Genomic DNA, 27984 nt, shown 5'->3' with positions numbered 1-27984 from the left:
GTAGAATTGGATCAAATGCTTGCAAAGGATTGTTGGTGCAGCCCTGCTGAACTCATCCTATGGGGAACGCTGAGACCCTGCTGGGCTGAGGGCTGAAACACAGGCCTGAAGAACCTGTGTGGCATATACCTGAGCCAACGTCGTGGCTTCTCCCCTCAGCCCTATTTTAACCACGGGAATAAAAGAAAAACACCTAAAAAGAAGGATCTTTGGCTGCTGGTTCAGCGTGTGGCCCGGGCCAGCAGCACGGTGCTCACAACCACTGCTCTGCCGCAAAGGGCCAAACCAGGCGATCTCAGACGCAATATCGCTCCTCGAGAGGAACCGCGTACAGCGCCGCTCAGCGGGACACAGCGGAGCACCGCGGAGCCAGGCCCAGACAGCCGGGCAGAGCCGGGCCTTGTTTACCGGCCGCACCCCGCCCCGCCCCCTCACGTGACCGCCGCCCGCGGCTCCGCCCCCAGAATCACGCGACCTCTCCGCGGCCGCAGGGCGCCCTAGTCCGGATTCTTCCGCCGTGAGAGACCGGGTGGGTGCGGCCATCTGTCCGGCCCCTCCGGCTCCCTCAGAGGAAGAAGGGTTCATGAGGGAAAGCAGTCGGAGAGGGGCGGCGTGGGACCGGTGCGGCGCCGAAGGAAGGGCGGTAGGAAAGCTGTGCGGGATTACTTTCTGTGGCGGATGGATTCCAGGAGAGAGGCGGCTCGTGAATGGGAGGGGGAAGGGGGAGGCTGGGCCAAGATGGCGGCGCCCTGTGGGCCAGGGGAACCCTGAGCGGTAAACAGCTGAGGGGAGAAGAGGGCGAGGTGAGTGCCGGGCCTGCTGCCGCCCCGCTGGGGGAGAAAGGAGCGGCAGGGAGCGGGGGACACCGTGAGGCGAGAACGGGGAGAGCGCTGAGAACGAGGCAGTGGGAGAAAGGGAGGGGGCTGGGGGGCGGCGGTGCGCGGAGCGGGGCTGGGGGGCGGCGCGCCTTCCTTTGCCTTCCTCCCCCTTCCTCCTCCTTCCTCCTCACCCCGCGGGGTCGCTCTCTGAGTACCGCCACGGCTCCGCTCCCAGCGCCGGGCGGCGCTGTGCGGCTGCCCCCCGGCCCTGAGGGGCTGCCTGGGCGGGGGCGGCTCCCCTCGTTCGGAGAGTTGTTTGTTGGAGCACAAAAACGTCCGGCTTCCCGTTGTCACGGAGAACTTGGGAAGCTGCAGCTCCGCAGTTCTCGCTTTGTGAAGGCGCTCTGTCATCGTGCTGGCTGTTCAGTCAGTGCTCCTCTTTCTCTCTCTTTATTTTTTTTTCCCCTAATGAGCCGTTTGGGAGAAAGACGTGCCTCAGAGCGGTGCGTGATTCAAACCCCTCAGAAATGACCTGGCGTGGGGATCGGGCCGCGTCTGTAGAGCTGTTTCTAGAAGTGCAGGAGCTTTTTGTTCTTCGGTCCCATCCCGACCTTTCCTCTGCAGCGAGTTGTTAGAAACCATCGCTTGGAGCAGTGCTGAAGTGATGCCATCAGGTGGGGAAGGTCCTCAGTGCTCTGTGTGAGCCACAGGGAGCTGGCAACTGAAGGACTGGAACTGCCTGAGCATGCAGCAGTTATTGTGAGCACTGGGAGTGCAGCTTTCTGAAGTTTGCTAAGCAGCAGCAAGGTGCCAGATCTGCTTATCAGAATGAGCTACATTTGAGTTTGAAATCAAGGATTTTATGTCCTTTACTCAAACGGCAACAAAAACATCTCTTTTTGTTCTGTTTTTCAGTTAACAGCCTCATCAGCCTTTGGCTAAGTTGTGTTTTTGTGGAGTGACGTGGATTACTCAGATGAAAATGTAGTCAGAGCGTCTAATGTGTCATGAGATAAGCTTTAATTAAATGCCTTTATCTTTGTTTTTCAATCTCAGCTACCTGACTCTGTTACTTGAGAAGTTACTTTAGGGTGACTAACAGAAAACAGTGCTACTGAAGGGTTCTCACATGAGATGTGCTGTGCTATGGCAGATGTTCTGATCAAACCAGTGAATGTTGTCTTGGCTCCACGTAGAGCTGAGCTGCTGACCTGTAGTGATCCCTGATATTCTGTTGGCTGTCAGACACCTTCTTGTTGAGTCTGAAATGACCTGGTGGTGTGGTTACCACAGGCCACGGTTCTGTAAGAGCCAAATAACATGCAGCACATACACACACACACACACACACACACACACACACGTGTGTCTCTGGAAAAGGTATTTTCCACGGTAAGCAAGGCAAATAAATGGTCAGTGAACTTTTTAGTGGCAGAAGTGAGGAAGAGATACCAGATTTTATAGCACATTGTAGGCAGATGAGTGGCTTTTTTGGAGAGACTGTTAGAGCTTGGTCTGATGTGCAGCTGCAGTGTTTTCACATAATTCAAAAAAACGTGATGAAGACAATAATACTTAGTGATCATAAGCACCTCTTTGGGTATCATATTAAGACACAGAGCAGAATTTTGGAATCAGTGTATCCCCATTTCACTTTCCTGGGTATTGTTCATTGTTTTTAACTGAGAAGTTTAGCATCATTTGGTAATGGCTCTGTGCAGTGCCTGCTTTGATTTTGGGGTGATTAAGATGACAGCGCAGCAGCTGGTTTGCAGTGGTTTCAAGGCCTATTGGATTGCACTGTAACCCCTGGGATATGCTTAAGGGGTTCTGTTAAGGGCAGACAAACCTGCAGCAGTGGTTCAGGAGTCTCACTTGTGTTGCTGTGAGAACTAGAGCTCTCTGTGCGTAGTTCTAGAAAGATTCTGTATCTAAACTTACTTTCCTCATGTGCTGTTGATTAAATTGGCATAGAGAAGCAGTGCTTGTTTATATTTGTTTGTTGTTAGTAGATATGGTTATATGTAAGGAGCTGAAATCACTCCTTGTCAGGTTGGTAACTGGCTTGTTAACATGGCTGCTGCCAAAGGGTTATGTGTCATCTCTGCCATGTTTGGGCTTTTTTTTTTCAGCATGAATTGATTTTAAACAATTTTCTCTCTGTCAGAAGTTTGATGGGTAGCAATTAGTGTAGTATATTGGCACAGCACAGTTTCAAAAGAATCTTTAAAGATGCTGAATGTGATTCTCTCTTTATGTGGAGGTGCTGGTCTTCGTGGGTCTCCATGCTTCGTTTAAGCACCTGTAACGAAGTACGTGAATGTGAATGTAATATTGAATTACACCTTATAAAATAATTACTGAGTTTAAGAGTGGGTTCTCGTGTTAGATCTTAAAATAACCAGAAAAAATGTAGACTATTAGGAGAAGCCAGACACCTGCATTCTTATAAATGAATATTTACTGTATTGCCTGTTGTAATGATCCATTCAAACTGATGTTCAAAGTGTTCAGGGTTAATATTTTCAGGGGGCAAAAAAGGACGCTATGAGCTGCTTACTGCCCTGTTGCCACCACTGCTTTTTATTCCTACTCTCAGTTTTCATTTTTTTGCTTGTGAAGAAATTCTAAAATCAGTTATTTCTAGGAAACCAAAGCCAGGATTGTGTTTCACGTTGGAGTGAGGCGTATCCTGTTTGACCATAGAACATCTGAAAGCTTGGAACGTAAGGGGCTCTGTTCTTATCAGTCTGAGCTGTTCTTCAGAAATAACAACCCCTGTGCAATACTTCTGTCCTCATTCGTGGCCTGCTTTGCCTGCAGTGAGAATCAGACAGAAGAATGTAAGCCTTCAGTTTCATTTTGTGGCTATTAGCAGTGCTCTTACGTTGTTAACATCTACGTGCTTTTGGTTGGGGGCAAATAACCATTTCCTTATATATGTCTCAAACTGTATTTAATGAAAAGGGATGAAATGCTGACATGGCCCCAGCACTAAGTGCTTCTGAACTGCTTCACTGTAGCCAACGCTAAGGACGTTACAGGAGGAGCAGGTGTGTATGTTGAGTGCGTCCCCCTCCTCCCCACCCCTCACAGAGGCATAACTGGCACTACCAGCTGCCTTTTCCCTTGGCTGGAGATAAAAATACACCGAACAGAAGAACATCTCTTGACAGAAATACTTCCAGAAGTCGTACTCTTTTGAAATACTTTTTCTCCTTCTCTCCGTAGCCTTTTCCAATGAACATTTGTGTAGTCTTTCCCTTTTGTCGTGTTTGCAGCTCAGCTGTATTGTGTTGTGGTTAAATTAACCACTCAGAACTTTTTAATTTGGTTCGTTATTTCTCGGCTTCTTTGTTTTCCCTCTTAAGCTGGCTCTGAAGTGGTGCTGGTACTTAAAGACCACACTTCAGTTAAATTTGTCTTTATGGAAGGTGCTGAGTATAAGAATAACTATCTTGTTCTTGGTGTTTGTATCTTCTGATGAGAAGAAATGTTAAAAGGTAACGAAGCAGAATTTTTTCGATCTTAATTATTGAGCACATTGGATGTTTTACATAAACCTAATGGTAGTGAAGAGCCTCAAACTGCATGGAGAAGTTGCATTGTTTCAGTGCTGTCCTGAGGATTGCTGTGTGGATGTGGAAATCCTTCTTGTGGGGGAATGATTGCAGCAGCTAGTGATGGAAGAAGTAGAGACTTGTCTTTATGCTGTGTGTCTGAGAAGCAAGGCACGACCATGATGTGATAGCACAAAGATCTAAGGGAGATCTGGTCACCACAGATGCCATACCAATCCCAGGTGCAAACTGCTGTGGCTTTCAGTGGATGATCTTGTTTTGTTCCAAGGTACTGGACGTTCCCCAGCCTGGTCTGTCTTGAGATCCTTATCTAAAGATTGGAAAATCACATCCCAGGTTACTGTGGGATTAGTCAGAAATCACCACAGCTCCTGGGAACAGCGCTTGTTTTTCTGCCTTTAAAGCATGACATAGTGGTGATGCTGTTGTGGGTTTCCCTGGTTTGTTCATTTCTGCTGTGCGTTGTGCGCTCTTAGGATTTCGAATCTCGTCCTCACAAAGGTCTTCAAAGGAAATGTTGCATCAAACAGATTTGCTTTTTAAAAGTTTGGTTTTTTTAAAGGACTAATTGTGTGCAGTGGGGTGACAACTTCGTACTGGTTTTTATTCAGCTGGTCAACTTTCCCCTCTAATACCATCCCACTGTTAAACCTGGCTTTGGGGTTCTTTTCATATTTTGAATGCTGGCTTCTGGAGCATGGCTCCAGTTCATGGAGAGTGCTTTCAGTGCACAACTGAATGTAAGGCAAATTCATTTTGACTGTGCTGGATTTCTTGGCACATGGTTACTTGAGCCATCTGTTTTAATTAGTTTCGGGGGCTTGGGAAGTTATTAGTTACCTCTGCATGTAGTTATCATGGATTAAGCTTGCATTGTCCACCTTGCTTTGGTCTGACTGTAGTGTTTCTATGTGCCAACAGCATAAAGGTTGAAATCCTTGTACCTACTGAACACTTCAGCCAGAGTTCTTCCCATCTGACTGCAAGGGTAGTGCTGAACCTGGCCACCAAAACCCAGCCACTGCTGTGGCATAGGTGGTTCTTGATGCCACCGTGCTGTAGCTCTCCTCTGGCAATACCAGGCTTGGGAAGATCTGCTGTTGACCTTTTTACTGGTGTCGTGACAATCTGCTCCAGCACAATGTGGTATTGCTAGAGGAAAATCAGAAATAAAAGCATTTTGGGTGGTGAGTTCAGTTCTGTATGTAAAAGGTGCTTAGGCAATGGTGGGTGTGGGGAGCAAAGAAAATACCATTGACAAGGTCATGATGGGGTAAAGAAAAAAGAAATAAGAAAAAAGCAGACTGCTATTTATGCCACTTCAACTCTCAAAACAGGTTTTGCTTGCAGCTTTGGGGGTGTGGTCATCCATCTCTTGTTAACAAGACTTTAAACAATTAGTTCATGTTGCTTAGGAAGCCCATGAATCCCTTGCTTAACCAAAGCTGAGGCTGAATCCTGATGGGGAATGAGGGATGTACGTTAGCAGGCCTTGGGTGATCTCAAAGATAATGTTCTCGGATGTAATGGAGTTGGTGACTTGTAGTAAACTATCTCTGGGACTGTGTGAGTTCTGGGTATCTCAATATAACTGTAATTTACTAAATGGAATGTTTCAGTGATTACTAGAAACTGACGAAACGCTTGGCTCCTGAAAATGAACAGTGAAGCAGAAGATTGACTGCTTAGGTTGTGTAGAGGAATGACTTTAAACTTTTTCAGTGGATGATTTCCCACTTTGAGCATTGCTTCTCTCTGACCAGCAAAGCTCTTTGAGGAAGAACTTGAAGCTTGGAAGTCTGTAAAACGTAGAGTCAAAGCAAATAAACCCAATGCAAGAACAAGTTCTGCCCCTCATCTTTTTGGAAAGCATTCTGAGCTCTTATGTATTCGAGTGAAATGCAGCACTTTCCCCTCCACCCCCAACTTTCTCTTCTATTCTCTTCAGTTGAGGTTCTTCTCACAGTACCAGCTGGTTTCTGAGTGCACGGTTTTTAAGGTCGTGCCAACACGGGCCATGAAATGTCCTGGGAATTGTCAGGTAGCTGCTTTTCTTTGGGCTGCTGATCTGTCTGTGATCGTTGAGAATCGAGGGTGATTCTGTGTTCTGGAACCGTGATTGCTGAAGCATTTTAAGAAAGTTTGTTGCTATAGAAATGCCTGTTGTGAGCGTGGTGCTATATTATCACCTTTGAAATTGCAGTCAGTGCCAAATTAAGTAAGCTGATGGCTTGTGGCCCCAATAAAAGTGACCTTGGGCAGTTGTGCGTATAGGGAGTGATATGTTGCAAATGACGAAGATTACTGGTGAACAGGTTAACTCCTGCAATCCACTAACTGTCAGATGTGAGCTCTAGAGAAAGTAATACCTACAGAACTAATGATAACATTATTTCCAAAATAGAACGTGGATACATAGTCCTTGGCTAATGTGTAACAGTGTTTTAGCTAGAGACCGAGGACTTTAATATTATAGAAATTTTGCTGGGTTCAAAGTTTTCTAGGTAAGAGAAGACTTTTTTTTTGGTAAGTTTTTACCTATAAAATAAAACTCTTTTTGCAGCAGCTTAAGATTCACTGTAGAAAGCTGTGATCTTGTGAAAGCCATCTGGTTTGAGGCCATTGTGCAGCATAACTTATGGACAATTCCAGAAGAGGCATAATTGCAATACTTGGTGGTGTTTTCCAAAACTAAGGGCTGACCTCTTACAGGCACAAGTCCTCCTTACTCCAGTACAGGACATACTGAGCTCTGCTGTTCTAAATTTACCTGGTTTGATAAGGAAGAGATAAACTTTAAACTTTGTTAACCTTGTCATGTTTTTTTTTCTTTATTTAGTGATCATGAAAGCTGTGTGGTTGACAGCATTGCAGACAGAAGCTCAAGGCATCCACAGAACAGGTACAGTATACACAATTCCAGTTAAAAAAAAAATACAATAAAATTCTTGTATGTAAGCCTGGTGCATGTCAGTCCTGCCTTCCATAGAGGAAATGAAAAATGCATGCTGGCTGGTAAAGAAAAAAGAAAACCTTACTAACAAAATTCAGTGTGATTTGAAGCCAAATTCCTTCTGTCATTTGGAAGAGTTCAGCATAGGAATCTTATGGATGAAGGAAAATTTGGTGTATTGTAATAGGTAGGTGTGGTAACTACACCTTTCCCTCAGTGCTCCTTGGGAGGAAGCCCCTAAAAAGACTGAGATGTTTTACATTTACTCTTGCTCAGTACTGCAGAGATGACCTGAGTCATTTAATCTACACAGTGTTGTTTGTAATAATCTGTACAGCTTGTGTGCTGTGGAGTTTTTAATATAGAATGCACAAATCATACATGTGAAATTGAAATGTGTTGTTCTGCAAAGCTTGTAATTTAGTATGCATGGATGGCCAGGCAACAGCAGCTGTAGTAACCCTGAGTTTTTGAACAGCTGCAACTTGGCCACATTGCAAATATTAAAGCACAGATCTGTTAGTATGCAATAATGGAAGGCTGAGGGCAGAGAAATTCTCATCTAGTGGTGAAGGATCTTGAGCTGTGGATTTCTTCCAGAATGTAGACCACTGTGCAAAGTGGTTGGTTGAAGAGGAATTGCTGTTAAGAAAATGAGTGGTTTCAGGGAGTATTTTTTTTAAATTAACAGAATATTGTGACAGTCATAGTGTACACTAGCCAAAGGCTTCCATAAAAGACATGAATATCTTAAAAGGAAACAAACATTAAAAACAAAAACAACCCCAAACTCTTCTCTCAGAGCTTTTGTTGCAGGTGTGTGAACTCTAGCAATCGTTTCAGTGTGAAGCTGTTAAATGGCCAATACTGCAGAAAAGAGAAAAGGAAGTGGTGAGAGATGTAGGACAGGAAGGGAAAAAGGAAAGCTCATTCATCTCTTCTCTCCTAGTCTGGTAGAGGCACAAATGAGGAACTCCTTGACATTTTAACCTCCACATTCATGTTAGTACATGCATCATGGCTCAGCAAGGGAATGTTGGTGAGCTCCTCTCAATGCTGGATTCTCCAATTCTGGGTGTTCTGGAAGACATAACAGCTGCATTCAAAGATAATCTCATCTGTGGTACGTATCCTTATGGTGGTAGAATTCTGCTTAGGCACGAGTAAATGTAGAATAGTGGTGTTTTTTTTCTTTTTTTCTATCAAATACATTGTTTTGTGAATATGACTTGAAAGAAACTCTCAGTATTTGAAATTTAAATGGCTGTAAGGCTCAAGTCTCCTCTTTGGTCTGTTTTGCTTAATAGCATGCCTCTCCAAAGGTTTGTTACATAATTGTTAAAATGCTGTTATGAAATGACTGGAGTTTCCTGGGGCATAACTTCAAGATGCAAACTCATGAAACTTTCTTTGTGGATTGTATGTAAAAAGAATTAGGTGTTATGTACGTTATGGGAACTGGTGGAATTCCACTCACTGGAAGCAAAAAAACCCAACCCTGAAGAGAACACTCTCTGTTGCTAAAGCATCCCTTATGTTGATGGAGCCTTTTCAGGGCGTGAGAGCACTGTTAATGTCCTTCTAGTAAAGGGAGTGAAGATAGAATTGCTCCTGAACTCTTCTCCTACTGGGTGGAATACTCCTGCAGTTCAGCTACCTCCAGGTTTTTAAGGTCAGACAGTGTCACAGTCATTGCTATTAAAACAAACAAAAGAGCTTGCAAGTTCATTTCCTACAGAGCCGAAAGCAGTTGCTCCATCAATTGTAGCTGAGATCTTCTCTTAAAGGTCTGGTAACAGTTAAGTCCTAGTTTGTGTCAGAAATTGTGCAACAGTTGTTATAAAGTTGAGCAACATTCCTGTAACAAATGCTGCATTTCTAGTGTATTGAAACGTATGTTGTCTTTTTTCTTGTTAAGACCGTGGACCTATGCTTGTGAACAGCCTGGTGGACTATTACTTGGAAACCAATTCTCAGCAAGCACTGCATATACTGTCCACATTGCAGGAGCCTCACGACAAGGTAAAAAATAAAAGTAAAAAAATATGACAAATGTTAGCCTCATAATTAAAGAAACCTTGAAATAATGTCTGCTAGAATTCAGCTTTTACATTATGATATGTAATTGTCTTCTTGTAGAGATACAGTATCTCTGTAGTAAGAGCACTGCAGTGTTTTTTGTGGGTTTTTTTTTTTTTTTTTGAAGCCTTCAGAAGACTCCATTCCTGGGGTTGTTTAAACTGGCCAGGCTGTTCTGAAATTTAAAGCCTTGAGGAGTAATGTTGTCTCTTGGAAGTGCTGCTGCAGCTTATTCAATGCTGGATTCCTCAACCTAAAAAAAAATGGGTGTTTCGAGAGCAAGTAAATGTTCTTAAATAGATTGAGTGGAGGACACTGGAAATGTTTTATTATGGCTGAGCAAATTATATAGTATCATTTTGACCAAATTATATAGTATCATTTTATATGTGTATGTATCATTATGTCATTTTAATGTTTGGATCTGTTGTTAGATCCTGTGTATGTGTAAACTCACCTTAGTTTCCATAACTGACAATAGCAAACTGTTGAATGTAGATTGGTGAAGAAGAACATATATCAGTTCAGCATTTAAAAAACAAACAAACACAAAACTTCCCTTTTTCTGCCACTCTGCAAATCTTCCATCAGCACCTTCTGGACAAAATTAATGAATATATGGGCAAAGCTGCTACTCGTTTACCCACACTCTCGCTGCTGGGACATGTGATAAGAAGACAACCATCGTGGAAACATAAGCTTTCTCAAGCACCTCTCCTGCTCTCATTGCTTAAATGTCTCAAGGTAAGAGCTGTCGCACTTGTACACTTGAGGTAAACGTGCATACTTGCAATGCAAGGTATTTTTCTGCTTTGATGTCATTTAGTTAAGCTGTGAGAAGAGATGCTGATTAAAATATAGAGTTTAAAAATTTCAACTGAATATTCTGTGCTGACCCTGTTGTTACTGACAGTCTTCTCTTTAAAGAAGGCACTGCAGAGCTTCGTGTTAGAAAAGTTCACCAAAACTCTTCTTTTGGTATTATTTTTAACTGTGCCAGAGATTGAGAGCTATTGGCAAAGCTGGCAGATACCTTGAATGTGATCTTAGTAAGAAATGCAATAACTTCCCACTAGTGCATTCTGAAATGCATACCTCTAAGGCACTGCATTCCACTCTCCACAGCATAGATGAGCCAAACAGCAGCAGAGCAACTGCAAAGGAAAACATGCATTGAACTGGGGGAGCAAGTAGGTGCTGCACAGGGAAAGAGTTTGAGTGTGTCCTGGTCATGCTTTAAAATTTGGTTCTTTATTGTATCAAGTTAAAGGTTTTTACTCCCACAGCCCTTTTTCTCAGTGTAAGCCATAGAGTTCTGACAGTTGAGTTGCTGCTTTCTGAAATATTTACCAACTGGAGTCATCAACCAGGCATTGTTTATGCTTGTATGCCATACAGCATTACCACCCTCGGGTCTCAGTGTTTCAACAGTGCTGTTTTGTTTTTTTGTTGTTGTTGTTGAACATTGGAAGACTCTGAAACTGTGAGAAGCTAGCTTTTGATTCAGTGAAGATTTAAAAGACACAATTTATATAATAATTTATCACTTGAATCATTTATCCTGCAAACTTACTGGGCACTGTCACAGGTAACTTGTTTGCAGGAATTCACATTTGGTAGAATATCATCTGACCTTTGTGTTGGTAGTTGGCCAACATCCTTGAATGCTATGGTCAGGTTTGCCATTTCTTAGATGCTGAAGTGCATTGTGCTTGGCTCTGGGGAAGAAAGACAGGCAGTACATAAGATGCTTCACATACCAGTGATTTATTTTTTTTCCTTACCTAATTGATGGAATTGTGGTGATGTTCCATTCTTAAGTGAAGGTGTTTTCAACAGAAAAGCAGTGGGCAAGTGACAGGTTAAGAACAAGAACTTACAATATTTCTTAAATTTATTATGGATGAAAGAAACAGTAACCTTGGTCCATTAAGTTATGGAATGTTTTGGAGAGATTGTTTCAATCTAGAGGACATTTTCCATGATGATGATTCCAGCATTCACTTCACCCTTGGAAAAAACAACCTCTAGTCAACTAATGCAAGTTTTTTCCCTTCTTGCAGACTGACACAGATGTAGTAGTACTCACCACAGGTGTCCTAGTGCTAATAACCATGTTGCCAATGATTCCTCAGTCTGGCAAACAGTACCTCCATGATTTCTTTGGTATCTTTGGGCGTCTCTCAGCCTGGTGCTTGCAGAATCCAGGTGAGATTTCAGTTTGGTTGCATGCAGTTGCAATGTAGCAGTATCCTTGAGATTCTTACACCCTTTCTTTTGTGAGATTCCTAATGGTTTCAGGTTATTTAAATGCAGAAAATGTTGCAGCTCACAAGGTATGCTGTTCTTTGACAGCATCGGGTTGTACGTCTGTACTCAAAAATTAGAGGTCTTAGATTCTTTAGTGTGATGCTGCTATTATGTGAAGTGTCATTGGCTAGAAAGGCTACATTGATGGCAGTGAAAAAGCAGGGGTTTATGTTAATTAATAGAGAAGGGAAAACTGCTAATATTTGAGGCAGATATTTAGGAATTTGAGATTCTGAGGTATGGATGGTAGGAGAGCAAAACAACGTGCGTGAGTTTATTTTAATTACAACTATCAATAGTACTGAAATGTCATCAAACCTAGACAGCTTAGTTACAACATCAGTTTTGCAGAAATCCTGAGTTATCTGAGATGTAACAGTGTAGTTACACATGGATGTCTTAGGGCTGTGTGGACAGAGGCTGGGTTAAGCACACAGAGGCACTGCTCAGAGGGCCATTTGACACTGGCAGTTAAGATTGGAATTTATAGGAGGAAAGATGGCTGGTAAGAGTCGAGTCAGAATGCTTTGTGTAGAGACAACCTTTCAGTTTTTACTTTGGAAGTGAAGCGTACCTTGTCTTTTTTTAATCATTTGGTCAATCTTGCAAGCTGTCTTACTATCTAGAGTGGTTTTGACCTTTACATTTGGATAGAAGGGACAAATTCCAACCAGCATCCTTTAATTCTGAATAGTCTATATCTATTTCTTGTGTTAGCTGTGATTGGATGAGTGAGTATTTGCTTGTTCACTCCGAAGGCTTCACAGCTTTGCTAGGGAATGTTCATTACTGTGAAGACTTTCCAGTTAGCATTTCAAATTTAAAAGCACTTTGCTTGCCTTCTTGAGGTGTTGTTCTTTACTCCAATGTACTGAAAAAAAATAAAATCTAACTACTTTTTCCAGGTCACGTGGCAGAGATTTATCTTGTCCACCTTCATGCCAGTGTTTATGCTCTCTTTCATCGGCTTTATGGAATGTATCCTTGCAATTTTGTCTCCTTTCTGCGTTCTCACTACAGTATGAAGGAAAACTTGGGGACCTTTGAAGAGGTAGTCAAGGTAAAAATGCAGTTCAGCTCTGTTATCTGAGACAAGGAATTCATAGCTGTTCAAAGGCAGTTATGTGCTACGTTAGTACACTGTTTTATTTAACTGAGTGCTACTCAACAAAAATGTATGAAGACAGGGTACTACAGGGATGAAAGCTCATTTGGGAACAAGATCATCTCTTGAATCTGGCAATCTGTGTCAGCTTTGAACATCTGTTAAATGCAAAAATCCCATTGATTTTTGTGATCAGGAGTTAGCCCTCAGCTTTGTGTAGTTTAGTGCAAGCAGAAAAAAATGTTTTAATTGAAGTCTGTACTTTTTTGCTCTTGCTCATTCAGCCAATGATGGAACATGTGCGAATTCATCCAGAATTAGTGACTGGATCTAAGGACCATGAACTGGACCCACGAAGGTACATATATTCTCTCTGCTACTAGGAAAGACTGCAAACTAGCAGTTTGTACTTGACTTATTTCAGAAGGCTTACAGCAAAACCTTTTCTCTTGACAACAGTGTGTGCCAGTGGTGTTTTGCCATCCATTTTTCCTAAGTCCACCAGGTAAATGTAAAATTTCTTCATCCAGGCTGACAGCTGGATGAATAAGCAGCCTTTTGTCATGAAGGGCCGTTAACAGCGATGTTGGGGCTCTGTATTCATTTTGATTTTGGGATAGAATCTGTCTCTTACCCAACTGCTGACTTTGTCTTAATTTTATGGCTTTATAGTCAAACATTCTCAAAGTTCTAAGAAAAAAATCCCTTGTAATAGGAAGGAAACATTGGTGTAAGTTTTGGGTTGACATTTTTTGGTCTGTTGTAGTACTTGGTGGGATTTGCCCATTTGAAATGGCTTTGGTGTGTCTTTGTTTTGGTACCTAGACATTGGTTCCATTAACAGATCAGTTCTTTTAACAGGTATGTCTTAACATCAGCTGTATTAGTTTTCTTTAGAAATAGGCTCATTTGCCTGCAGCAGCACCACTTGCTGCTTTTCTCTTGTCTCCACAGGCCCAGCCAATGAAGAGGAGAAATTGACTCTTGTTGCTGCACAGTAGTGCTCTTGCCCTGCTTTTCAGAGCCACTAGGAAAACACTGCTAAATGGGAACCTATTGAATATCACAGTGCTCAGTTTTGCAGGCTTCTCTCAGACAGGGAGGAGGGGGATGGAAAGAGGGTGGCACCACTGAGGAATTCAGTTGGCACAAAACTACAATTTGAAGCCTTCTGATTTGGTATCTTTCACGTGTCTTTATATTGAAAAGTAACTCAGCCTTTCATAGACAGCCTAATAGACAGCCTTCTGTGCTTTCTCTTCTTTACAGTGAACTTCCATCCCTTGAAATATTGGGCAGATCTGATATGGCTGCTAAATTTAGTGAGAAAAGATTTCCAAGCGAAGGTGGTAGTAATAATAAAGGATGTTCCCAAAACTTAGGAGCCAAAACACAGACCTGAAACTGGCATTGCAGGTGGCAGTTGCTTAAATAATATGGTTCCCTGTCTGCTGGCATTTCTAAATTTTGGCAACCAACATCTGAGTCTAAATGAGCTGATTTCTACAGCTGCCGAAGCTCAGGATCAACCGAATCTTCATATGCTATTCCTCCTTTCCAGAATGCTCCATGGCAGACCTTATGGATCTCTATATCAAAGCTGTTTGTCTCCTATCTGAGACCCCTTTTTCACAAGTCATCTGGTTACAATTTCTGTACGGTGCCTTGTTTTGCATTTGGGAGCATACAAGGCAGTTTGGATCAAATGAGCCATCCTACAAGCCAATTCCTGAAATCTCCAGGAACCTTTGTTCGTAGCAATAATTGACTAACTTACTCTTTTGGATCCAAAAACTGTCTGCAGGTGGAAAAGACTAGAAACTCATGATGTTGTGATAGAATGTGCCAAAATCTCCCTGGACCCTGCAGAAGCCTCATATGAAGATGGCTATTACTCTGCGTCTCGGAAATCCTGTACAAACTTAAAACATCATCAAACTGACCCCAGTGCCAGCCATTACATTGACACACAGAGCAGCTATGGTAAGATCTGCCTGATGTCTAATGAATACCCATTTCCAGGAAGAAAATGGCCCCTATAGCAAAAGGGCACCTTAATTGATTTATCTCACTTGAAGTCCAATTCTTAAGCACTGGAAAACAAACTTTCATTTAACATATGTATATGATGTTATATGCATGGATGTTGATTTATATATGCATGCATGTGTGGTCATGCAGACGTACAGAACTTTGACAAAGTTACCTTTGCCTACTTCTGCCTGAGCCCTCAAAACAACCAAACCAAACAAAAGCTGTAGTATGTAATACATTCAAAACATATTTTCTTGGTTTGGAATAGAATTTTCTTGTTTGCTAGCTATGACTGTATATATTTAATGGACTTAAAGGCTTTTAAATAAAACATTTCAATATTAACCATAAGAATAATTGTTTTGTATTTGGTATGTAGGATACTTTATTTATCTTTTTAAATTTTCAGGGACATCTACCCCATATTCCACTCCTCGACTAACACTATCACAACTGCCAGGGCAGCTACCTCAGATTCTGAGCCCGCAGTCAATAAAGCTGTCAACTGAGCCACAGCAGGTAAAGCAGAGGATCACATGCAGTGTGTGTTCAGTGCCTTGTGTGTACCTTCTTGTGACAGTCTTAAAAAAAATCATGATTTTGAGAAGTGCTGTGAACTGGTCAGAGCTTTGCATACGTTTCAGATTTCATTCCCATCTTGTTTGCAATGTCAGAACCTGGATATGGATGTCTCGCAGTACACGTGTTCCTGTTATGAGCTTTGCTGATCTGTGTTTATTGTGTATTACTTTTGCATAGGTTACCATCTGGAGTCCTTCTGCAGTTTGTGGTATGACCACTCCACCAACCTCCCCTGGAATTGTCCCATCAGAGTCATCCCAGTCAGCATCGCAACCTTACAGCAAAGCTTTTGGCACATCTGGTACATGCTGTGTTTTTGTATTACTAAAATAGAAACTCTCACTATAAATTTTGCTGTCTGCTTCATAAATTGGAACTGCAGCACTTTGCTATTTGAGAGGCTTGAGCCATTAATTCTGTGAACAGAGTACCAGGTCATCCAGAGTAGTACTAGTGCAAATACTGAGAGAGGAAATAAATTCCAGTGAATTGAGTGCCCAGGTCTGAAATAGGTCCACTGGAAACTCTGCACTTTTATCTTGCTAAATAGTTGAGAGAGATCTAAGAAGTGGTTGAGATACTGTTTAAACACACAATTCTTCACATACAATGTTCAGCTGGAATGTGGAAATGGGAACCTTACTGAGAAAAGTTTTGCTCCCACTTTTCAGCAGTGGGGAAGGGAACACCTTTGGGGACACCAGCCACATCTCCTCCACCCTGCACTTCAGATGACTTTGTGCATGTCTCACTTCCTTCAGCTGCTGCCACACCTCCTAAAAAGGTACAACAAAATTCTTCTGCCAAATGAATACAATTTGTCATTGACTGATGATACATGCAATGACCATGAATGAGAAAGAAAATCAGAATAACATATTTAATGTTATATTTTATTGCGAAATCCCAATTTCTAAGGTTAGAAAACTTTTGCCGTTTCCAATTACACATTTTTGTGTAATCATTTTACACAGAACTGTTGTGTTGCTTTGCTATTCAAGGTATCTACCTGCAGGAATTTCATTTCTATGAAACTACTCAAGAGATTTGCTTCCCACAGATACTGATGCAAGAAATCTGTATGCCTTTCTTGTGTTTCTTTTCTAACAGGAGGACAAACCAGATTCTGGGAGGCCTTCACTGTACCGACAGCAAAATGTCATAAGCAGCGATAAATCATTGGGTAAACTCCAGTTTCCTCTCCCCATTTTCCATAACCTGTGTTAGACAAACCTTGGTTTTGTTGCCACATTCCAACTGCCAAACACTTTTCCACAGGTTTTTCTCTTTTTCTCTCCTCTGAATTCTTCATAGTTCCAGGATCCTGCCTTAACCTGTGGTTCAGCCTAAAACCTTCCTGTGATGCTTTTGATTCAATTTTAACTGTTCACCTTCAGAAATAGGTTGCAGATATTTTTTTTTAACTAGCCCTCTTGCATTCTTACACACATCTAAATATGAATATCAGCACTGAAACCTGGAAAAGGATTAAAAAAAGCTGATGGTTTGAGGGTGATTTTTTTTTTTTTTTTTTAGAAGCAACAAATTCGAAGCTTTTACTTGAATAACTTTTATGTTGTGTGCAGCCTTACAATTTGATCCAGACTTAAGGATAGATGCTTCTTTTTAAAGGCTTTTGGAAAAATTTTGTTTGCTATCTACAATTGTAGTGCTGTACTTGAACCTTTTTTTTAAAAGTCCTGTGGAATGTTGAAAGCAACAGTGGATGGTTGAGGAACTCAGCTTCTAATAGGTAAATTTAGATTTCCTTTTCCGTTCTCTATCATCTACATCTCTGACAGCTATAAAAAGGGATTTTGACTCTGTGTTTGAGGCTTCTATACTGTGCTTCTGTACTGTCCCCAGGGTGGAGATGGTATTGAAATTTAAGCTCATTTTCCTGGTGATGTTGTAACAGCAACCCTGGAATCTGAACTTCATGAACTACAAGTGAAGACTGTGCTAGATTCTTCGCTTGGTTCATAATCTGTGACTGAGCTGTGAGTGTGAGGTTTCTGTCCTGCACAGTTGGTGTGTATTCCTGGCAGCTGTCTCAGAGTTTTGGTCAGAAGTGTAATAAATCAGTTTACTTTACCTCCTTCTCAGGAAGTAAGTACTGTGTTTCTGAGTAGCAAGGACTGAAGCCAAGAGGGAGTTTAAAGCTAACGTGGAGGTGTAATAGTCACACTAGGTTTTGGCTGCTTTTCTAACTTAACATAATGGGTTCAGTTGAATCCTTCTTGGTAGAGGAGGCCACCTGCAGTAACAGGTGTTAAGTTTACCAAATGAAATTCCTGGATCAGGAGAAATGTGACTCGTCTCTGAACTGGTTTCCACAAGAAGAGATGCTTCCTTGAGAAGGGGATGCATTTAATCTAAGGTCCTTACAGCAGTAAGAGGCTCCTGTTTTTTGCTCTGTTAAGACTAGACAAGACATCTGTGCAATCTGTACAACTAACTTTTCTCTTTTATTTTTTTTTCAGACACATCTGGTAGTAAAAGTTCAGTAACCTTAAGTGATCTTCCAGAGTTTTTAGGCGGTTTGTCTTTTGAAGATAGTGCTGAAAAAGACAGAGAAGAAGGTAACTTCTGTCATCCTTACATATATCTTAGCCAAGGAAGTATATTTAATAGAAATGTAAGATTCACAGCTTGTTCTGAAGCATCTTGCCCTGTATCAGTATTGTTCACCATGCTCTCTACAGTAGATTTCATATGGTTCATGCACTTCTTTTCAAATACAGCTGTTGTTTATAAACAGTGAAAACAGTAAAACTTGCAAAGTTCATCTTCAGAAGGTTACTGAAGTGAGTATGATTTTGATGTAAAAAACAAGCTCTCTAGAAGGTGTTTTAGCTGCTGTAAATCTGTGTTGCCTTCGAAGCAAATTATTGGGGTTTTTTGTTTAAGGCACGTTTTTGTGTTGCCCATTTTAATTCTAGGATTTAAGAACTAGAGCTATTTAAAACAGAAGCAAATCACTCTTCTACCTCAAAACCGTGAGTTAGCTTGCGCTTTTCAGTTCTGAAGCATGGTCTGGTTCTGAATTTCACATCTGGACCTGAATCATGGTCTGGTCTAATTTTATATTAGGACACCTCGCAGGATTTTTTCCCTGGTTATTGAGAAGTCCAAGCATGGATGAGGTAAATGGATGCCTAGGGATGCTTTGAGAACTGGTTAGGATACAGCACTGGAACAGCAATAAGTACACTGTACAGAAACAAAGTATACTAAGCTGAGCTGGCAAATAACTCTGCTCCCTCCTCCAATCCTTTTCAGATGCAATATCTAAAGAGATCTCTGAGATCACAACTGATGCTGAACACATGGTGCCTAGAGGAGGTTTTGACTCTCCATTTTACCACACGAATGAAAATCTGTCAGGTTCTCAGAAGAAGACCCACTCAGTAGTCTCTAGTGTTCAGGGACACAGTCTGACCTCTGAGCCTTTAATATCTTCTCTGGACAAGCCTGGGCCTGAGAGTGTGCTGGAGACACCCAAACAAACGTTTACTCCCATAGACAAACCCTGCAGAGGCTCTGGTGAAAGCCCTGCTGGTAACAGGGAAGGAACCTCTGGGGAGACGAGTATTCTCACTCCCAGCCCTTGCAAAGCATCAGCACAAGGAAGAGCAGTGTTTGGGAGTGGACAGCCTCCCCTGTATGAGCACCTTTTTGAGGTTGCGTTACCAAAGACTGCCTACCTCTTTGTTGGCAAGAAGACTGAGGAGCTGCTAAAGAAAGCCAAGGGAACCCAGGATAAAGACTGGATGTCCTCTACTTCTCCCGTGGAAGTACTGGATAGGCTGATACAGCAAGGGGCAGATGCACACACTAAGGAACTGAACAAGTAGGTGACTGAAAGTCATACTCTACAAACTTTCTCATGCAACTTTTTTGTATTGGCTTTATTTTAATACCTCTGTCTGGAAAGCACCTGTGCTAGGAAACCTGAATGAAAGCATATTCTGTGAAGTGTTACTGTTAACTGAGTTAGATTCTCTACCCAGCAATCTTTATAGTAACAACTAGTTTAATATTTTATGAAAAGTGGGGGGAGAAAGGTGTGGTAGGGAGGTCTGTTAGAGCTCTATATACCTTCAGTAACAGAGTTTGGGATGAAGAAGCAGAGCAGCTGGGTGTCTGAAAGACCACTGTTGTGCATACTTTCTTCTTTCTAATAGAACGACACTAAGAACTGAAGAATCAGATTTAAGGGCTAGATGCATCTGCTGCATTCCTTCTTTTCATCTCGTTACTCTGTACTCCACTTTGTCCTTATGCTGTTTTTTATGCCTGAGAGAATTATTCTTGCTGAGTTCCAAGAAATAATACGACCTCTTTCACCATCTGCCCTTGCAACCTGCTTCTTGCACAACTCCTCTTTATTCTCCCCATATAAATTGATCATCATCGTGCTTAATTATTAAGCTGTAAGCTCGTTTGAGGTGGGGATTCCATTTTAAAGTGATTTGCTTAACGTTTGCATATTTAAACTTACCGGTTAATGCTGCGTTTTCATTTTTCAGATTGTCTCTGCCAAGCAAATCTGCTGACTGGACTCACTTTGGAGGTGATGATGTTTCTTATGTTTTGGCAATCTGTTCCTCTATTATTAGACTTGTTTAAACAATGACCTGCTACTGTCTTGGGTGTGTGTGGGTGTGTGTGTGTGTTCATCTCTGTCTTGTAACTCCAACCCAGGTTCTCCCCCTTCAGATGAGATTCACACCCTGCGTAACCAATTGCTGTTGCTGCACAACCAGCTGCTGTACGAACGCTTCAAAAGACAACAGCACGCCCTCCGGAACCGGCGCCTCTTGAGAAAAGTGATTAAAGCCACAGCACTGGAGGAGCACAACGCTGCCATGGTGAGGAGGGGTACAAATCTAGCAGTGCTCTAAATCACTGCTCCTAGAACAGGAGCTAATTGGCTTGGGCAGCACCTCTCAGCACCACTGAGTTGCAGAAGCCCAGTAGCTCACCGTACTCAAGTCGGTGTTTGTGGAATGGCACGTGAATGAGTTGTGTGTGCTGTGATTATTGCTGTTGACTGTAAGTGGCTGAATCAGTGGGTGACTGCGTGCTTTACCTCTGCAAGCAGTTTCCTTTGTTAAAGGCTTCGCCGTTAGTGCAGTGGTTACTTGGTGCTCCTCAATTAAAGAGGGGAAAAATAAAAACGGTTGGAAAACTCGGACGTTCTTTGAGTTATTTACTGTGATGAAATTCCAAGTTGTAAGTGCACTGAAGAATGTTTAATTCTGTACCTCTTTATTGTAGTTATTTCCATTTACAATTTCACTTTTCAGTAAATAATTTGAGAGTGAAAAAGAGCTTTCCATATTCGTTTTGGAAAATAAAGTGTGGCTTCAGCTCTGAAGTCTAAGTCCTGTCAAGAGCGTGGCGGGGAGGAACATCCTATTGCTCACTGTGCCTTTGGATGCAACTTTGAGTTACCAGCCAGTCCCCTCTAGCACCATTCAGTCTCTCTTTAAGTTGAGGAAACCCCACAAAACCATACATTACGCAGAATGTTCCATGTATGGAGAAGTGTTCAGCCTGCATGCTGTTAACTGATGTTATTGCTTTACTTAGCTAGTGGCACTGAATAGATGTTCTAACTAATAAATCAAATGTCTTGTCTAATGCTTTGCATGGGGTTCTCAACAGAAAGATCAGCTGAAATTACAGGAAAGAGAAATCCAGGCCTTGAAACTGAGTCTGCAGAAAGAACAGGCCAGGTACCACCAGTTTCAGGAGGAGCATGAAAGTATAGTGGCTCAGCTTCACAGCCAGATCAGACAGCTGCAACATGACCGTGAGGAATTCTACAACCAGAGCCAGGAATTGCAGGTATGAAGCAGAACACTGAGCAGTATTGCGTTATCTCCTCACTGTGGTTTTAAAAATAACCTTCCCAATGACAGAGCATGAAATACCTAAGAGAAATTTATTATCGTCTTTGGATGTATTGTCCTAATTCAGAATAAGACAAAGCTTAGTTGGAAATGCCTGGCTAAACAGTCTTTGTCCATTCGTAGCTCTGTTTTATTCTGTCTTCTATTTAGGAATAGGAAAATGCAGTTTCTTGGCTTCTGTTTTGGGACTTTCACAAGTGCTCTACATAACTTGACTCACAGCCTTGGTGGTTCTGGCCTTCCAGCCATGTGGCACTGCTGCTCCTTGCTGAAGTTTCAGAACCCTGAGCGAGTTCTTTTTGTTTGAACAGACCAAGCTGGAAGACTGCAGGACCATGATTGCAGATCTGAGATTAGAATTGAAAAAGGCTAACAACAAAGTCTGTCACACAGAACTGCTGCTTAGCCAAGTTTCTCAAAAGGTAAGAGAAGTCACAGATTGCAGGGTCCCTTTGTCTGTCTTTTTTTTTTCTTTCACTTTTGATGATTGCAGTTGAGTGCTTTTTCTTTCTTGTTCTGAAAGCCTAGATCCATAGAATCTGATACTCATTGCACAAAAACAACAGAAGCATATCGTGGTGATGAAATTCTAAACAGTTAAAGGCTCTTGAAACTTCTCATTTTGGCTGCTCTTCATGCAGTAGGAACTCACAGAGTGAGCAGCATAAACTTGTATTAAAGCCCTGCTAAATCTGAGCATTAGAGAGATCTTGCTGAAGTTAAATGGGCTTTTCATCAAAGTGGAAACAAGATTGAAGGAAACAATGCCAGTGTGGTGAGAGCCTGTATGAATTGTCACTGCCTTTATGAAAATTCATTTCTGTAGCACCTATGTCCTTTGCCTTTTTTAATAAAAATAGCTTGTGAGCAGTGCTGGTCAACTGTGACTCCTGCTGAAAAGTTAAATCCAGTGTTTAATTCTGTTCAATTTCTCTTTAAAAAGCTTTCCAACAGTGAATCAGTGCAACAGCAGATGGAGTTCTTGAACAGACAGCTTCTGGTTCTTGGAGAGGTCAATGAGTTGTACCTGGAGCAGCTGCAGCACAAGCACACAGACACTACAAAGGTACAGTTGCAGACAGTGCCTTCCGGGGAGACTTGGCTCACAGTCATCATCAAGCTGAAATAGCTTGATGTCAGAATAAAAGAAATGATTCAGAGCTTAGCATGTTTTGTTGGCCTTCTGTTCAGATATTTTTATGCACTGTGTGGTTATGAAATCTCTTCTGCTCGCTGTTCTTGAAAGCTAAGAATGGTGTGTTAGCATACACTTGAAGTCAGTTTTAGCCACTTCATCTGAATCCTTATTAATTTCTTCATACCACTGCTGTAAGTCCCAAACCTTACTGTGCTCCTGCTGTAATTGGTAGCAGACTGTTGGAGATTAAGCAGCACTGGGCTCTTATGTTTGTGGAAGTGTATCACATGGAATAGTATTGGCATTTGCAGGAGGATCTTAAACGGGATTTAACTAGTTAGTGTGATATGCTGTTCTAAAACAAGCAGCTGCTTGTTCCCCCTAAGTTGCTTTCTTCATAGGAGTGTTAACTTTACTAAAACACCTGTGGTTCGTGTGGTTTTACTTCCTGACTTCAAATAAGCCTTTTTCTAATTAGGAGCAAGCAGCTTGCCCAACAGTAGAACAGTTTCTGTATGACAGCAAGTAATTGAAGAAGGTGAATAAGCCAAAAAAAAAAAAAACCAAAACAAAACTATTTTTTGTGTTTTTATTGAAGGCCATGTTGAAAAGATTGTTTTAAAACTGAGGCTGTCTAATCTGCAGAGCTGACAAGTTTGCTTTGCTAAAAAGTTTATTTTTTTTAATAAAGAACAGCAGTGTGCTGATAAATTCCAGTGATGGGGGATTGCTTTCTCAGTGACTGTGTGCACGTCCTCTCGCTATCTGGCTTTCTATATCAACTTCTAGAAATGCATCTTTTTATCCTGCTGAAGTTGTGCTTGTTTATAGTGTCAGAAACATGTCTAAATAAAAATAACACACGATCAAATTGTACTTAACATTGTGCCCTTTCCTTTGAGGAGGTTGAAATGTTGCATGCTGCTTTTCGAAAGGAACTGGAGAAAGCAAAATTGTGTGTTCAGCAGCAAAGCCAAAGGCTCGATGCTTCCCAGAAACGGATAGCTGAACTGGAATCTCAGCTTTCTAAAAAGGACCACCTGTTCTTGGAGCAAAAGAAATATCTGGAGGATGTCAAAATCAAAGCAAGGTAGAGATTTCTAATAAAAAAAAAAATTGTGAGTGCATTGACAGATGCAGTGTTATATTTGAGGGAGAATTTGGAGATACTGGATCTGATAGGTTTTGATTTCTCTTTCTGTTCAGAGGTCAGTTGCAAGCAGTAGAAAGTAGATACAGGGCCCAGAAAAGAATCACCCAGGCATTTGAGCTGGAGATCTTGAACCTGTTTGGCCGACTGGAGAACAGCCCACTGAAAAAACTTGAAGATGAAAAAACAGAAGCAGCTGAAGCAGCAGAAGAAAGGTGAGGATGATGATGCAAAGTGTGCTGGACTCACAACCAGCTCCAGGGGTTTTGTATAACTGGGGAATTCCTAGCACTTGGATGTATTGTTTCAAGGTGTTTCTGTTACTCCCCCTTTTACAGACTGAATTTGGGGATTCTTCCTGGATTACTAGGAGTCATTAGCAAAATTGGGAATGCTCATAAAATACTTCTCAGATAGTTGAGCCATTATTCAAAGTTTGCCCAAACTTCTCCATTTACACTGTTCTGAAGAAGTTGCTGTATAAGTGTAAAACAGTTGGGTATTGATTCCCCTCAGATGATACTTGTTCTACACCAGTCTTATACAGCATGAGGATCATTTTTTGCACTGCAAGCAGATTTGTAGCAAAAAACTTGTTCTTGGGGTAGGTGAAAGATCTGCAACCCAGGCACAGTGCATAGCTACCTCCATTTTCCTGTCTGATCCATCCAGGATACAGTTCTATTTTGCTTTAGGATTACTGTAAGTTATTCCCTTCCTGGTTACTCGCTGTCAGTTCTGCTTCACTACGAAACTGCAGAAGGAAACCTGGTGTAGGCCTGCTGAAGCATACATGCAGTTCTAGAATTAGGAAGTAATGAAACTCGCCTCCATTCCCATTGTAACAGTTACCATTTCCTTGATGCTGTATCCTCTCTTGTTCCAAAACAGGCTGGATTGTGGTAACGAAGGTTGTGCAGATACTGTGGCAGGATACAGTGAAGAGACCATTGATAGAAATGGAGAAACCAAACCTCCCAGCACTCGAGGTAGCAGTAGCAGTAAAGGTGGTAGCAACAGTGAGCTCTCCACCCCAGAAAAAAAACAGAACCAGAGATTCAGCAGTCGCTGGGAGACCTCCATGTTGCGGGAGCCCTCCTCTACCGTCCCACTGACTGTAGGCTCACTCCCCAGCTCCAAGAGCTTCCTTGGCATGAAGTCACGAGAGTTGTTTCGCAACAAGAGTGAGAGCCAGTGTGATGAGCACGGTGTAACCATCAACAGCCTTTCTGATACTCTAAAGACTGAACTATGTAAAGATCCAAGCATGGAGACGAAGGCTCCTCCAAGCCCCGATAACCTTAGCCTCTCACCTAAGATCCAGGAAAGCAGTGTTGGACAGCTTCATATCATGGACTACAACGAAACTCATCATGACCACAGTTAAAAAGGAAGATAGTCAATCAGTGTTATTTTCATGTTCTTGGCATAGAACAGGAGGCGTGAATGCAAGTTTAACTAAAAGCTTTTATGTTTCTTTGGTCTGAGCAGCTAGCTCATGCAGTGGAATAGGATTGATGTCCAGTAACACAAGAAGGCTGCTGAATGAATGCAAGGTGGATTTTTGGGTCTGCAGTTGAAATGCCCAGCCTAACTCTTGCTTCTTTCTCAAATTCAGTCCTTAGCAGCGTGTACTAATTTGAAGGGACAACTGTTAGCATTTACAGATATTTTTTTTCCCTTTCTCCCTGTGCGCAGTGAGTGGCTGCGTTTATGAACTTGAGTGCAATATGAGGCCAAACTAACGTTTGTGAGTCTACTATGAATGCTTTGTATTTCCTTGCAAGCTTCCGATTTAGAGCAGTTAATTGTGCTGCCTGTTTGGGTGATTCTGATTGTTTTCATCACGGAAAGGAGCAACGCTAGAATTTCTGGTGTGTTCATCTAAGGGTCTCTATTTTGCCTGTCTGCTGCCCCACCTTTCTCAGAGCCCGATCTTTAAGTTGGACTCCAATTGAGTACTTAAATGTTTAAGGAACGGTGTACCTCTGCAAAATGATTCATTCATCCTAATTCATAATCACTGTTTATATTGTCCTTAACATTTCTTGGAAAGTTTCGTTTGAACAGATGCTTAACAAGGAACTGGAGCTTGTAATGCAGAGACGATATGTGAAGACTTGTTAAAACACTAGCTTCTGATTGCATTGGAATTGTGTTTGTTTGACAGACTGGTACTGACCTCAGACTGGTTCATAGGGGAAAGCAATTAGGTGGGAGAAGAGGGAGAAGGAAGCCTTAGTCACATGAGGAGAGCATGCAGAACATGTATTTAGAATGAAGATTTGCAGCTCACAAAGAGCATTTCTTTCTCTACTCACAAAGAGCATTTCTTTCTCTAATCAGGGAAGTATTTATCCTGCCTGGACTCCTTCACGGTTTTTGTTCCTGATCTGAGCAAGACCACTGTGTTCTGACGTCAAGAAATTGGCTTCTACCTGGGAGTTTGTTTTGGGGCTTGACTTGCAGAGAACAGTTCCCTTGGAGTGCTGCTCTGTACCACCTGCAGCACGCTTTTCAGCTCAGCAATGTCAGTTTGGCACTAGATGTATCCCCTTCATCCCCATTTCCTTAGAAGATGAGGCTGAAGAAGCAGCTTGCTCGATCAAACTGAGAATCTGATGGTGAAAGCTTTTCTGTGTTAATCATGTTTAAGCCTTCAGTGAAAGAGGATTGCAGGGTCAGGGCTTGTCAGTGGTCTGACTCAGTCTCCTTTGTGACAGAGCAGAGCCTGTGGTTCGGAAGGCAGTGTGCTTGTTTCAAGCCGCAGGTGTGTCTGAGTCCAAGCGTACGTGGCCATACTGGGCTTCACAGGTACCTGCACGGCACGTGGCCTCTTCTCAGACCTTCTGTGGGTGGCAGCTGCTGGTCGAGAATCGTCTCAAGTATTAAATCAAGGCCACATTAAATCAGTTCCCATCCTAACCTGAGGAGGAATCTGCTGGAGGAGCTGGCGGTCTGATAACTTGGGCCAGGCGCTGCTTTTCCTGCTGCTTTGTCCGTAACACCTCGGGTTGAAATACATTTCTGCCTGTCTGCGTTACTCTGTGTCCTTTTGGTTGGTCAGTCCTAACTCTGAAAGTAAGGTGAACTTAAGTGGTTTTGTCAAAGCTTGAATCTGCATGGAATAGAAAATAGAGAGTTGGTTGTAAGTGACAGACTGGTTTTGTCGACATGTCTATAGGCTTTCTAAGACTTAGTGGTAGCAAACGTGGTAGCGTATGTTTTGGTAAGGTTTGGAGGTTTCCTGCCTCTCATCCCACCTGGTCCCAGCATGGGGAGTGGAGCAGTTTGCACATTGCCCTGCAGGCAGCTCGGCTGGTGGAGCTGGAGGTGTTGCATGGCTTCCTTGGAGCACCCTGCTGTGCTGAGCCCCAGAGCAGCACCCTGCTGGTGTGGTGACCTCCATCGTCCAGAGGAGAGGCAGCTTTTGTTGTCGGTGACAAACGTGCCCTGGTGGTAATGCAAGCTCATTGAGGTGGCTTTTTTCTTCTTTTAAAAAGGACTTTAGCACCAGGATAGTGATAGAAACCACTTTCGGTTTGTTTATGGACCACAACGATTACGGAGGAACAAATTTTGCAGTTTATTTTTTTTTTTTGTAAAAGTCTAAAAATCATGGATCTGCTGTATGTAGTTAACTTGCAGTTTGTTTGAAGGGGTCCCATCAGTAAAGTGGAAACAGATATATTTTTTTTTTCCTAACTGACTGCTTTTAGTTAAATCTAAAATTGCTGTCTTTGTCAAGTTAATCTGTTCCCTGCCTCGCTCTTTGTAAGCATGTTAAACAATCCACATTAAATGCCATAAATATGAAACATGAGGAAATGGTACAATCCTAAGCTAAAGAGAACTTAAACCAAAAGGAGGTTTTGCTGTCCTTATTAGAATGTTCTAAAATGTCAAGGCAGTTGCTTGTGTTTAACTGTGAACAAATAAAATGTATTGTTTTGCACTACTAAGTGTTAAATTCCCTGCAAGCTGATCTGTTTGGGACCAAGCTGTGCTGAGGCAGAACGTGCAGAAACCAAGTGAAGCAACCTCCAGGATCTGCGAGCAGAGCAGCATTGAGCAGGTAAGAGGTTCTGCCCCTTTTTGTATGGTGTTCATTTGACAGAATTTGAACAGCGTGCATGAAGGCACGAGTCAATGTGCAGCTGTCTGTGAAAGCACACTGGCTGAATGGGAGGATGTTGTGTAACCCTAAGCCTTATTCTAGATACTGGGTGTTGGGGAAAGCTGCTTTTGGTCCTCCTGCATTGGATAAGAAAGCAGAAAGTTCGTCCAAGCTCGTTTTGAATCCCTTTTGCACA

The 27984-nt window shown here is 42.2% G+C and overlaps 1 protein-coding gene across 7 annotated transcripts; it reads left to right on the top strand.

The window, feature by feature from the left end:
• Positions 1-529: 529 nt before the first annotated feature.
• Positions 530-27633, top strand: TSC1 (TSC complex subunit 1). 7 transcript variants are annotated; one of them, XM_042830573.1, is made up of 23 exons: positions 530-643; positions 7239-7301; positions 8302-8475; positions 9271-9374; positions 10023-10175; positions 11495-11639; positions 12647-12801; positions 13131-13204; positions 14651-14829; positions 15290-15399; positions 15640-15763; positions 16134-16246; positions 16573-16645; positions 17946-18044; positions 18745-19315; positions 19995-20038; positions 20170-20336; positions 21136-21318; positions 21695-21805; positions 22327-22449; positions 23424-23611; positions 23728-23886; positions 24563-27633. In XM_042830573.1, exons 3-23 carry the CDS (start codon positions 8370-8372, stop codon positions 25056-25058), a joined length of 3477 nt encoding a protein of 1158 aa, XP_042686507.1. In that variant the 5' UTR covers positions 530-643; positions 7239-7301; positions 8302-8369; the 3' UTR covers positions 25059-27633. The 7 variants fall into 7 exon arrangements, with proteins under 7 accessions (XP_042686507.1, XP_042686509.1, XP_042686508.1 ...); XM_042830575.1 differs by lacking the exon at positions 530-643 and adding an exon at positions 720-803 and having other exon boundaries at positions 20185-20336; XM_042830574.1 differs by lacking the exon at positions 530-643 and adding an exon at positions 720-803 and having other exon boundaries at positions 23427-23611.
• The last annotated feature ends 351 nt before the right edge of the window (positions 27634-27984 follow it).

This window comes from Centrocercus urophasianus, unplaced genomic scaffold (genome assembly GCF_019232065.1).
Source record: "Centrocercus urophasianus isolate 14NV4802_14NV808 unplaced genomic scaffold, USGS_Curo_1.0 seq_34, whole genome shotgun sequence".
Taxonomy (NCBI): domain Eukaryota; kingdom Metazoa; phylum Chordata; class Aves; order Galliformes; family Phasianidae; genus Centrocercus; species Centrocercus urophasianus.
Note: the sequence above shows the minus strand (reverse complement) of the source record. Positions and strands in the feature narration are given on the sequence as shown.